Source organism: Zalophus californianus, chromosome 3 (assembly GCF_009762305.2).
Source record: "Zalophus californianus isolate mZalCal1 chromosome 3, mZalCal1.pri.v2, whole genome shotgun sequence".
Classification (NCBI taxonomy): Eukaryota; Metazoa; Chordata; class Mammalia; order Carnivora; family Otariidae; genus Zalophus; species Zalophus californianus.
Genome location: NC_045597.1, coordinates 192009849 through 192022992, shown reverse-complemented (window position 1 = coordinate 192022992; position 13144 = coordinate 192009849). Strand labels below are relative to the sequence as shown.

Here is a 13144-nt window from a genome sequence, read left to right as displayed (position 1 = left end):
CATGTAGTGTTTAAAACCCTGATGAGGTAAAATTGAGGGCATGTATATAATAAAATGACTATATTTTATGGTTTTAGTAATTATGAGCCAAGATTAACTGTGAGAAAGGATGAGAGAGTAATTAACTACTTACACAGGAATACTATCCAAGAATAGGTACAAAAAAGACTGCAAAGCACTGGCAAAGAGTCTAGTTAAAGATAAAGAGAAATAATCTATAGCCAGACCTACGAAGATCTACATCCCCCACTCCTCCAAGAGCAACTGGAGTTGTAAAAAAAACAAGTTAGGGTGGATCCAAGGTTAAAAAGGATACAGATTAACATTCTCATTTCCACTTCAAGCTCCCTGATTTTGGAGTTACTTGTTCTACAAAGCTACTTACTGCAGTATGGCCTATACGAAGACCACTGAAGGGATCCATCAAGAAAACTAACCTTCTGGTCAAAAGGAAAAAAACTCACTGTCTTGCTCAGATCCCAGCTGCCTTGGCCTAGTTCTGGGCAATCTTGAAATAGAGGAGACTGAGCTGATTTCTTTGTTGGTGCTTCTCTCCAAATTATTCCAAGTAACTTTATTTCCATTTTTGTAGGAAAGTGGTGATGTATATTCTCCAGGAGTTTTAACAAGCCGCACATTTACTGATTTTCCATTTATTTCTGTCCCATTCATTTCTTTCACAGCCATCTTTGCATCAGTGTTTTTTTTTAAAGCAAGGGATGCATATCTAACATATAAAAAGCAGAAAGCAAAGGGCTGTTAATGACTAAATTGCCTGAGACTTCACTTTATAACTACTGGATACATACAACATATCTTTTACAAGAATAGCTGCCCTTAAAAATAAAAAGGTCAATATACGTACCTTGGGATTAGGAAGAATATTCATTTAGAATAACTAAATAAAAAGAAATTAGGGGAGCCTGGTGGCTCAGTTGGTTAAGCATCTGCTTTTGGCTTAGGTCATGATCTCAGGGTCCTGCGATCGAGCCCTGCATGGGGTTCCCTGCTCAGTGAGGAGCCTGTTTCTCCTTCTCCCTCTGCCCCCCCACCCCACTCCTGTTCTCTCTAAAATAAATAAACAAAATCCTAAAAAAAAAAAAAAAGCAAATTAGGGGCGCCTGGGTGGCTCAGTGGGTGAAGCGTCTGCCTTCGGCTCAGGTCATGATCCCAGAGTCCTGGGATCAAGCCCCATGTCGCATCGGGCTCCTTATTCAGTGGGGGGCCTGCTTCTCCCTCTCCCTGCCGCTCCCCTTGCTTGTACTCTATCAAATAAATAAATACAATCTTTAAAAAAGAAACAAAGATGGGAAGTAAAAGGCAGCATTTCTTATGCTCTTCTATTTAATTTATATTAAAATTTGATGTAAAACATTTGCAAAGTTGCTCTATGACAGAGTAACACAGATTAGTAGTCTTAGGACAATTGGTTATCTATTCTAAAAAAATTAAAATTAATCTCTATACACAAAACATAACCTCAAGGTGGATCAAAGGCTTCAATGTGAAAGGCTAATTTTAAAAACATTTAGCAAAGTAAGATAATGTCCATAGGACCTTGTCGTGGAAAAATAACAGGACCAAAAAAGAAGTTGGAAAATCTAACCAGAATTTTAACCATCTGATTGAGAAAGTTAGGCAGGAGTCATCCTTCTGAAATCACCAGCCCTAGATATGTCAATGGAAGGACATACACCAAATCTGAAAAGGAGTTGTTTTCAAAAGACAGAACTATGGCTATATTGTTATAAGTTCCTCTGTTTTTCTTTTAAAATGTGTTTTCTAAATTTCCACACAGAATGTATAATACTTCAAGTAATAAAAAAGCAAAATTTTTTTAAAAAAAAGGATTCAACAAATACTAAAAGAATATTCACATCAAGTAATACTTCCAGGATCACAAAAGCTCTGCGAAATGGCCCTTGACTTTACCGCCACTGTGGCTGGTGTCCACGACACAACCCCTGGCACACAGCACACACCCAGTAAATGCACCTTACTGAATTTGGGAAACCTACCTATAATTAGTAGAAGAATCGTAAATTGAAATTTCAGAAACTTGGTATTTCTGGAAATGAGACCTTAAATCAGCCTGAAAGAAAAATAAAAGTTTGTGAAAGGTAGAAAAAACAAAAAATAATCAAAATATGAACAATTAATAGATTTTAAAATGAAACTCAGAAAATAAGTCCTGGCATACCTCAGATACTGAAGGGCAGAGACCACCAACATGTATCAAATAACCTTTATCTTTTCGTAAAGGTTCAATATTCTTCATTTCTGCTTGTAGAGAAACATAATATGTGACTATTATTGATATTTTAAAAGAAATGTGAAAAAATTTTATTATCATAAAGCTTATTACAGAGTTATTACCGAACATCAGAACTAGTCTGAAGACCAAGAGCCTAGAGTATAGTTTTAAGATTTTAAGGCCTTAATCATATCATCTTCAGAGACTGGACTGTAGCTCAAAAATGGGTCAATAACATCTCATCAGGACAATCAATTACATCACAATTAAGAAAGGAGTCTTTCATTTGTCTTTGGCTCAAAGACATGCTATCTAGGAAGCTGGATGTGCAGAGGACCCCCATGTTAATCCTGGCTAGGGCTTATGTATATTCCTGTGCTAGGGAAACACCACACCAACAAAACCTTGAAATCAGAAAACTATCAATAGCAGGTATATAGTCTGTTAATGGTAACGGCACCTTAGAAAAAGGGGGGGGGTACAAACTACTTGATTTACATAGCACTTTTTGGGAACCACAAATAGTAGGGTTACAGATATAGTTCTTTCCATTCTCAGAATGCAGGTTCATAGTCTCCATTTTGAAGAGAACTTGCTCTGAAATCAAAAAGGATTCACTGAATTGAAATTCTTTCTGTTTACTGTCAAAACCAATACCTGGCACATGGGTAGTACACGATAAATATTTGGTGCATGAATTCTTAGTTTTAATTTATTTGTTTTATATTTTTATATAACAATGGGATGGTTGTTAAGCTTTAGTTTTTTCACTCAATAATAATAGCCTCACTCCTCCTGAGTGCCCCTCACACTGCAGGCAGGATGCCCAGCACTTCACCCCACAAATCTAGTTCAGTGGTGGCGCTACAATGCAGGCAGACTCCGTCATCTCCAGGCAATAATAACCCAAACTTCTTCATTAATTTACTTCCTTTAGCTTGCTTAACCTCTTTGGTTTATAACGCACAGTCATAGAGAAGACAGTGAAACTATTTGTCTGTATACTTCTACACTGGGGTGTGGAGCAGCAAGAAGCTACAGCAAATAAGCATTAGGAGACATACATTCGACTCATCCCCTTTACCTTGCACTAGTTCAATACAACAAGACTACTAACTACCCCATGGGCAGAACACTGCATGTGGCACTAGAGATGGGTGCTGAACAAACTATAAAAAAAATCCAACCTCACTGAGCTAATTATGTGATGTGGGAAGGCCGTCCATAGATCAAGTAAGGTAAGTACACAGTATGTGCTAAGTGATATGGACAAAAATAATGCAAGGAAAAGAAGTAGTTATGATAAAACTAGATGATAAAATGTCATTTACTTTAAACTGTATATGTGTATGAAATATATGCATAAAATACATAAATGAATGGTAACAGTTGTTACTGCAGACTGGAGAACCTTCAGGTAATTTAAATTTTCATTTTCTTATATTTTGTTTAAAAATCTTTTTTTAAAAGATTTTATTTATTTGACAGAGAGAGAGAGAGAGCACAAGCAGGGGGAGAGGCAGAGGGAGAAGCAGGCTCTCCACTGAGCAGGGAACCTGATGTGGGACTCGATCCCAGGACTCCAGGATCATGACCTGAGCTGAAGGCAGATGCTTCACCGAATGAGCCACCCAGGTGTCCCTGTTTAAAAATTTTAATAAGCATTATTTATGCAAGCAAAAAAAGCCCAATAAAACCATTGCTATTATATCAAATAAAAATCCATGGAAGCATACAGAAATGAAATAAAGGAAGGTAGCATATATTTAGAAATGATAGAAGGGCAATGATCACAGATACTAGAGGAAATTCCAACTATTATAAGCAATTAAAGACTACGAAAGGTGAAAACATTAATCATTTGATCTATTTCAGGAAAGTAAGGGAAAGAGGACTATTTGGATCCCTCATGCCAATGTGACAGATCCACTGAGGGTTCAGAGGAAGAGAGTGTCCAGGAAGAGCACTGGTGTTGGCCCAGAATGGCAGGAAGGACTCGGATCTCTACTGCTAACTAAATCTGGGATTTAAGCTTTTAGCAGTTTTCTGAAAGAAATGAACATTTTAAACTGATTTACTCTCTAGATGGGGCGCCTGGGTGGCTCAGTCATTGGGCGTCTGCCTTCGGCTCAGGTCATGATCCCAGAGTCCTGGGATCGAGCCCCGCGTTGGGCTCCCTGCTCCTCGGGAAGCCTCCTTCTCCCTCTCCCACTCCCCCTGCTTGTGTTCCCTCTCTCGCTGTGTCTCTCTCTGTCAAATAAATAAATAAAATCTTAAAAAAATAAAATAAAATAAACTGATTTACTCTCTAGAAAAATTGACCTCTAAATGTCCAATTTCTCATTTTCTATAATTATAAAGGAAAGCCACAAACAATAAAAATATTAAAACAGTTTAGTTCTCAGAAAAACACAGAAGATGGTTACAAAATGAGCTAGAGTAAGATTTCTTAGTAAATTGTTAAGAACCAACCTTGTGGAAACTTTGGATCCCCTTTGTCTTTTTCTGTTTGATTTTCTTGTATTCCTGACAAGTCAACTCCTGTCAGGTTTTCTTTAGCATCAAACCAGTCTTCACTTATTTCTCGATAATTTTTGCAGTCTGAGAAATTGAATACAAGTAGCTATGAATTATGTATGTTAAACTCTGAGAATTAAGCTTCTCAGAATTAATCAGCATGAGGACAATTACTAGTTTTATGTAAAAATAAGTATCAGCAAAATATAAACTAAGCATAAAGATTCTTTGAGATTTTTTGCTAGCCCCGAATAAAAAATACTATTCTGAGTGATCTGCTTCCCAGTTTTCTTTTAATTAACACTGATTCCTAGCTCATTAAAAGCCTTATTTTTCTCATTTTTAAATTATCCTTTATTGGTGAAGAGACACATTTTTATACACAATAAACAGTAAACATCTTTAAAAGGGATTAATCAGTACTGCAGCTCTATTTCATTAAAATTGAATTAATGATCTTTCCGGAATGATTATAATCTATTCTCATAGAGGACAAAAATAAAACAGTACAATTTACATAGATACAAACTGGACAGAAGAATTTTCAGATTGGAAAACATGAACCAGAAGAATAAATCTGTATTATTGACATTATCAAATATATTAAGTAACCTTACAGATGTTAAGTAGATGTAATAAGAACATACTTAATGTTCATAATCAGAATGATGCCATTCAGTCAATTAAAAATGTTGATTTTGATTTAATGAATGGACACTAGGAGTATTTTAAACTTTGCTACTTGGTTTTGGGCAATGACACAGGACTACATCTATACACTGACCTTTGTCATCGAGTTTCAGCTGACTTAAGTCTACATCTATGTCACCATTTTTTAAACCATCTTCCTTGGGTAGTGCATCCTGTTTGGGATGACTGCTGTCAGACAGTAAGGACATCTGAGGATTAAAATAATAAAAACAACAATAAATACGGACTAACGGTTACTGCACTGTTATTATGTGGCAGGCACTCTTCACTAACATTGTTCAGTCCTCATGACAATGAAGGCAATGAAAGCAAAATCATTTTCTTAGGTCAGCAAACTGAAAGTAACTAACTTTCTGCTTTATGTTGGTCACACTTAACAAGAAAAGGATTTGAACTCAGCCTGTTTTATAGTGACTGACAACACTACCATTATTTAGCAAAGTGTGGCACACACACACACAAGGAGTACTTGAGATGATTTTCAGAAGTGCTCTACTCTTCACATTAACAATTAACAGTAATACATTTAATGTAATGTGTGCTTATATATACCTTTTATTTACAAAAAGTGGCGTTTCTTTCCCATATTTAATAGTTACTTTTTACACATAAATTTATTTAAAAAGGAGAATCATTTAGGGGCGCCTGGATGGCTCAATCAGTTGAGTGTCTGACTCCTGATTTCGGCTCAGGTCATGATCTCAGGGTCACGGGATGCAGAACCCCGTATCGGGCTCCGCGCTCAGCAGGGAGTCTGCTTGAGATTCTCTTTCTTCCTCTCCCCCTCCCCATCCTCCGCTCATGTGCACTCTCTCTAAAATAGATTAATAATCTCAAAAAAAAAATCATTTAAAGAAAAATACAAAGCAAGTAACATTATAGGTAATACATGGCTATGGAAAATTGTGAAGATGGTACATGAGTAGCTGAAATTTAGCAACACTACCCTCCACTGTAATGGTTTTCACACATAACCTGTTAATTTAATGAGACAGGTATTAAAATTTCATCCTAACTTATCATAGGTATTGTCTTATAGCCCAAACTAAGATTATATAAAAATTATTATATCTGTATCTTATATTTTTAAAAATAACTTATTGTTCTCCCAAATAAGGTTATATCATTGTTACCACTACAATGATGAAAAAAAATCCTCCAAAACATTATGTACCATTAAATGAATGTGTTTTAGCAAATTGTATAAGAAATGTGAGACTATAAAAATCTGGTTTTAGATGTTAAATCTTTGTCGGAAACGGAGATTTTTTTTTTAATCAAGTAGAACGATGGAATACATAATTTGCTAAAGTAATTTACTTTTAATCATTTGTTAATAGGAAAGTATATAACTCAATAAACTATTTTACTTTTGGCTTTGAAATGCATCTTATTATTTAAGACTACCCAAATGGCATAACCTCAGGGTGAAGACCAAAATCCGAAAACAGCAACAAAGTTCAGCTTTTCTACGGCACTGCCTCACTTCACAAGGAATAGAGCCTGTGTTTCTACCCCACTTCACACTCTGCAGAGTGCTCTTACACAGACTGTTACCGGACACATAATTCCTTAGGGGACAGAGAGATCAAGAACACCTGTGAAAGGCATTTAAAAACTAATTTTGTCATTTCAATAAAGAAGGAATTAAGCTTTTGCTTTGTCTAAAATGAATGAGGTATTACTTTACCTCATGAGATGCAGATAACATTTTACTAGTTTTAAGCACACTGCATCGGCGTGACGGTGGCCATGAGCCATGGTTGCCTTAGACAGTTCAGGATTATAACTACTGTCACGGTGAGTCATTAGTGTCACTGCCTTTCATCCTCAGCAGTCTCCTGGTTTGATGGTCACCTTACTGAACAGATACCACTGACATCTGTTTGATCAGGACATTATGTTCCTTCTAATCAGTTATATCCCTCAAGTGGTAGTACACAAAGCCAGCTGAGTGAATAAAAAGATGTGAGAGCTTCCGAAAATTATGGTTTATTTTGCTTAAGCCATAAAATTACAGATTTACACCAATGAACTATTTTTTAAAATCTCACTTGAGAGAGTGTCTTTTTTAGGCTTGAAGAGACGTTGACATCACGTGTACTTTGATTATCTACTTCAGGATCTGCTTCTGAAAAGCTAAACAGACAAACATTTCATTAAATAGCTTATCAATGTTCTGAAAAAGGACCAACAGAAAACTCAAAGTTAACCGAATTTAGCAATTTTTAAGATCTAATGAATTCTACATTAGATGAAACCATAACTTACACATGTGACTCTTCTTTCATTAGCTGGAAAGAGAGAAAAGGGAAGAAAAGTCTTTTAGTTTAAAATGTATTCTGTGCAAACAGAGTAAAATTTTAATTATAAAACATACATACACACCGTAGAAGCAAACGTAGAGAAGGCCGATAATAATTTTGATTCCACGGACAGCGGGGGCAGCTCTTCCAGAGGCATGCCCTTGTGTATTTTTTCTTTCAAGCTCTCATACCTAACCTTTAAGTCTCCCAAAACAGACAGTAGTGCTGATCCTAATTCCTTCTTAGTAGAATTACTTGATAAATTTCTGTTCAAAAGTCAAATTTACAAAACTCCTTAGGCACAAGTCATCCATTTAACACTATTATATTATACGCTGAGTTCCAACTCTACCAGATCTCTACAGATTTTTTTCTTTTAAATATTTAGTAAAAGAAAACCAAAGAAGATGTTTTTCTAGGGGTAGCAGAAGCAGCCCTCAGTATATAAGCTAGAGAGACTGTGGCAGGATGTCATGCAAAACTGTGCTACTGACTTCAGCCGTACTTGGGACTTTATAAAGAAACATCCAATCTATCGTTTCACTGGATTCGCCATCCTGACATACCCTGCTGCCTCCCCATGAAATTAAAATGTATGACTTTTTAAAGTCCATTACCCCTAGGCCAGCTAACAAAACCCAGTTACAATCTACCCCTCACTTTGCCTTTCAAAAATAAAAATTAAAGAAATTTTCTGGTATAAATTTAAAGTTTGTAATAACTTTCTAAGAAAATACAGATTTAAAATTAACAATCACCTATTTACCCCTGCCCTGTTTTCCACTAGGAGTTTGTAAATATCAGTGCAGTGGCGGTGACACATCTGATAGTGAACATTTAAAAGGTGCAACTCTGCTTTGATGGCTCGCTGCATGATTTTCTGACAGCACTTTGATGGCAAACTCTTCGCCGGCTCCTTAGAAAGTTGACATTCCCTTTAAAATAAAAGACTGGATTAGGTAAGATTCCAAATATTTTTCTCTGTTAATGACATGCCTCTCAAAGAGATTTTAAATTTCTTAAAATTTTCTGTCAAGTTTAAATCAATTTCTACTAAGATGGAAAGGCTGTAGGAAACATTACATCTTCAGAAAATAAGGATGTCAAGTCAAAGTAAATATATTCTTTCTAGCAGTCAAAGAAGTAAAAAAGTTTCCACTTTATACTTTCTTTTACCAAAAAAGGATTCTGAGGTACAGAATCAACTTTATTTATCCATAATCAATAGATTTTCAACCTAAATCAAGCTTTGGCCAATGTTTTTTAAAGTTATAAGCATTCTGGATAGAAATGGTTCTTAAATGTATTATCTCTCTCTTTTCAAAATATTTATTTATTTATTTGAGGGAGAGCGAGCAAGGAGCAGATTAAACTCATTAGGAGAATGAAGAATGAGTGAAGGAAAAAGTAAAGGAACTCAGAGCATGAAAACAAATTTGGCTTCTTGGAGACCTGCCCTTTCCTCTCTGAACCCCCACCCCAGGTTCTCCACAGATGCAGAGTAAATTACACAATGAATTAAAATCAAGATTAAAATACTCCAGTGAAAGCAGCTATTTACTTCTTCAAATATGTGAAGTTTTCCATAGGTGCTATTTTGTTTTGGTCTAGAGAGGGATCAAATGAAGGAAAATGGAATAATTAAATCAGTATAGATTTGGGTTGAATAAATAAAGATAAGACGCCATGAGTTTCTGAAGGAAATATTGAGATAGAATCTTAGTAAGTGAAAAGCTTTAAAGTGGTGGCTCAGTTGGTTAAGCGACTGCCTTCGGCTCAGGTCATGGTCCTGGGGTCCCGGGATCGAGTCCCGCATCGGGCTCCCTGCTCGGCGGGGAGTCTGCTTCTCCCTCTGACCCTCTTCCCTCTTGTGCTCTCTATCTCTCATTCTCTCTCTCTAATAAATAAATAAAATCTTTAAAAAAAATAAAGTTATACATTATCCTAATATTTATTTATTTGAAGGCAAATGGCTGAAATAGATGATCTCTTAAAGTCCCGTTTAGCTATTATCCCATATGGTTAAACCCCTACAAAAAAACCAAATTACTGTTTTGATTTTTTCCCCATGTATATCTGCAGGTTTATACATCTGATTTACCTTTCAGGATGTTTATTTAAGTCTGTGATAGCAGATGTTTTTCTTAATTCCAGGGGATCCTGGAAAACATGATTTAAAATGAAATTAGAAATAGATCACAAATAATATATGTTGTATCTGGAGTTCCAAACTGGTAAGATGTAAAATTCCAATTTCTAACTGACTTGGTGGTAACAGCTGCCACCAAAGGAGGACAGAGTTTGGCAGCAATCTATTCACCTTTCTCCTCATCCAGCATTTCCTCACAAAAGCCTTAGGGACCCCTGTTATAATTCAACAAACCATTTATTTTATCATACACAGCCTCTATATAAGGTCAAATAAAATTTTATTATTAATCATATTGGCTTTACCTTATTTAGGAGATTTCCATTAGGTTTTGAACTGTCAACGGAGAGAGATTTTCCCAACGATCCTTTTGTCGCAGCCCCTGGTGCATCGTCATCATCCTGACTGCATGACCAATCTGTATTACAAGCCACGCTTCTCTGTTTCTCACTGGGCCATTCACCAGGCCGTGTTTTGTTCATCATTGTGATCTCTGTATTGCTTGAAGTAGATGCTACAGAAGATCTTGCACTTGTTGCCCTGCTGGTTGTGAAACAAGCCCTAAAATCAGCGCTAACATCCACTGTCTGATTAACTGTCACTGTCCCGTTTGCTGCATCTGTCACTAATTTGGGACGTGTTCCTTCTATATTGTGAAAGCAAGTTTTACTTGTGGTACTGCCATCAGCAATCTTCAGGGAGATATGTTCTACTGCCTGACTGTCTTTGACTGCAATCCTCGGGAGAGTAACAGAAAAATCTAAGGCTGGATTAGGAGTATTTTGTAGGCTTTTATAATGTGAATATCCACAGGCAGAAATTACTGAATCATCAAAAATAGAGGTCCAGGATGTGTGACAATCTTTACAGGGTTGGAGTAATGTCTGTGAAGATTTGTCTTGTTGTGATGTGCTAGGATTTTCACGGTGGTGCGACTTTTTGTTCTCAACGATTACATTCCCACAAAAATCTTTACTTTCAATTATTTGACATTTCATTTTGCCAGTGTACATTTTAGTTTTTAATGCTTTTTGAGGGATCAAGAAACCACTCGTAGACTGAGATTCCTGGTTCTCAAGTGGACTACTCCCTAGTACAATTTCATCAAAGACTGTGTGGTACATTAAACTCATCTCTTGTTCCTTACACATTTCATGCTTTGGTTCATGATATTCTCTTAACGCAACGGAATTCTGAAACTTGGAGACATGAGGTGCATCTTCTTGTCCATAAACATCAATTGAATCTAAAGAGATGCTACAATTACTTTCCAATTTAACATGATTACTTTCTAAATTGCTAGCACATTCAACTTCATAACCTGAATTTCTCAGTCTAACAACTTCCAGATTAGGTATGTTCAATGTTTTCATTTGGTCAAAAGATAAATGGGTACTTATGTACTCTTGCTCTTCTGCAATGTGATATTCCTGCTGTGAGTCTTCATCTATATCATGCTTTTCTGCATCTTCAGCAGTTTCTTTATAATCATCATCTGAAATCTTATAGGTTCTTTCCAAGCCAATAATTTTATTACCTTGATATTCCAAAATATCAAAAAACACTCCTTCTCTTTTCTGCATTTCAGAATCTACTTCTGAATTTAAATGAATGAGACTTCCATTCTTTAGTTTCGACTCTGAATAATGTATAGAGTATGTTTCATTCAAGAAAGCAATACTGTCCTCAAACTCGCTAGACTGCATGCTCTCCCTGTTAGGATCTAGACTCCCGGTACAAGATAGCTCCAATAAATCCATTCGGTCAGTACTGCTGACTTCTTTGTCATTAGCTCTTTTTTCTAGTGCCAAGGAATCCCAGTCATCATCAAGAAAAGCCAATTTGGCTTTGTTACAACCATTGGAAGATAATAACAAATCTTCTTTCTTAGGATTAGAAGGTGCATCTGATTTAAAAAAAAGAAGAAGAAAATGTTGGCATCATTAACAATACAGAAGCTAAACACCAGAAAAACCTTAGATATGATCTGATCAAAGCTCTTCCCAATATAGGAATACTTTTTACATTACCCATGACAAATAACCCTTACGGTTGCTGCTATGCACTAAATTTTATTCCCCTCGAAATTCGTATGTCTGTCAAAGCCTTAACTTCCAGTGTGACAACTGGAGATGGGGCCTTTGGGAGGTAATCAAGGCTAGATGAGGTCACAAGGATGGGGCCTTCAGGATGGGATAAGTGCCAGAGAGCTTGCTCTTTCTTTCCACCATGTGAAGACACTGCAAGAAGGGAGCCATCCACAAGCCAGGAAGAGAGCCCTTACCAGAACCTGACCACACTGGCACCCTAATTTGGACTTCTAGCTTCCAGAACTGTGAAAAAATACATACATATTGTTTAAACCACCCAGACTATGGTATTTTGTTATGGTAGCCCCAGCTGACTGAGATAATAGCCAAGATTCTTCTTGAATTCTTTCAGTGGCAAGGTGTTTATTATTTATAAGGCAGCCACTCTATAATCTTTCGGTGCCTCCTAATGACAGCCTCAGGCATTGCAGAAACAAAAGGAAGATGACATTGGCACTGCACCCAAGCACTTACGGCTTTCCTAAGGGTCACAGAGAAGAAAAGGACACTTACATGAAATACAGTGACAGAGTTGTGTTAACGAGCGGGAAAATGCTTGAGAAGAAAGAAGAAGTAAACTTCAGAGGAAACTTCACATTTAAAAAGTGTTTTGAAACAAAACAGTTATTTTAGGCAAATCAAATAGCATGCACATAGAAAGTTAGCTACATGAAAGAACATGGCATTTTCAGGAAATTGTAAGCCACTCTGGAATACAACACCTCTATGGAAATGACAGGAGCTATGAACAGAAAGAGGCCTTTTATAATGTGCTAAGAAGAATGGCTCTTACTCTAAGGCAACAGACAACTACTGAAAGCTTCTTAAAAGGGTAGTCATGAGAATAGAATAAGTTTAGATAACCGTGGCGACAGTGAGAATAAAGGCTTGAAGGGGAGACTGAGGCAGAGAGACTAAGTACAGAAGAGGGATGAGAAGATGGTATAAAAGCGCCATACTGACAAGACTTGGTGGTTGATTAGGAATGGGAGATGAGGGAGAGATGATGGCTTTTGAAATTTTTTGGATTAAGAACATAATCAGAACCACGTTTTATATCAAGATCCAGTACACACACACACATATGTATGTATATAAGTGAAACAAAAATCCTACA

The 13144-nt window shown here is 36.6% G+C and overlaps 1 protein-coding gene across 1 annotated transcript in view; it reads right to left on the bottom strand.

Moving 5' to 3' along the window:
• The window catches only part of RBM44 (RNA binding motif protein 44), a 34044-nt gene that overhangs the window by 12465 nt on the left and 8435 nt on the right, over nt 1–13144 (bottom strand). Inside the window, 12 exon segments of the mRNA XM_027591542.1 lie at nt 438–458; nt 460–727; nt 2019–2092; nt 2201–2280; nt 4727–4855; nt 5556–5670; nt 7537–7621; nt 7754–7776; nt 7871–8054; nt 8547–8723; nt 9890–9948; nt 10243–11843. Coding sequence (XP_027447343.1) covers nt 438–458; nt 460–727; nt 2019–2092; nt 2201–2280; nt 4727–4855; nt 5556–5670; nt 7537–7621; nt 7754–7776; nt 7871–8054; nt 8547–8723; nt 9890–9948; nt 10243–11843 — 2816 coding nt within the window.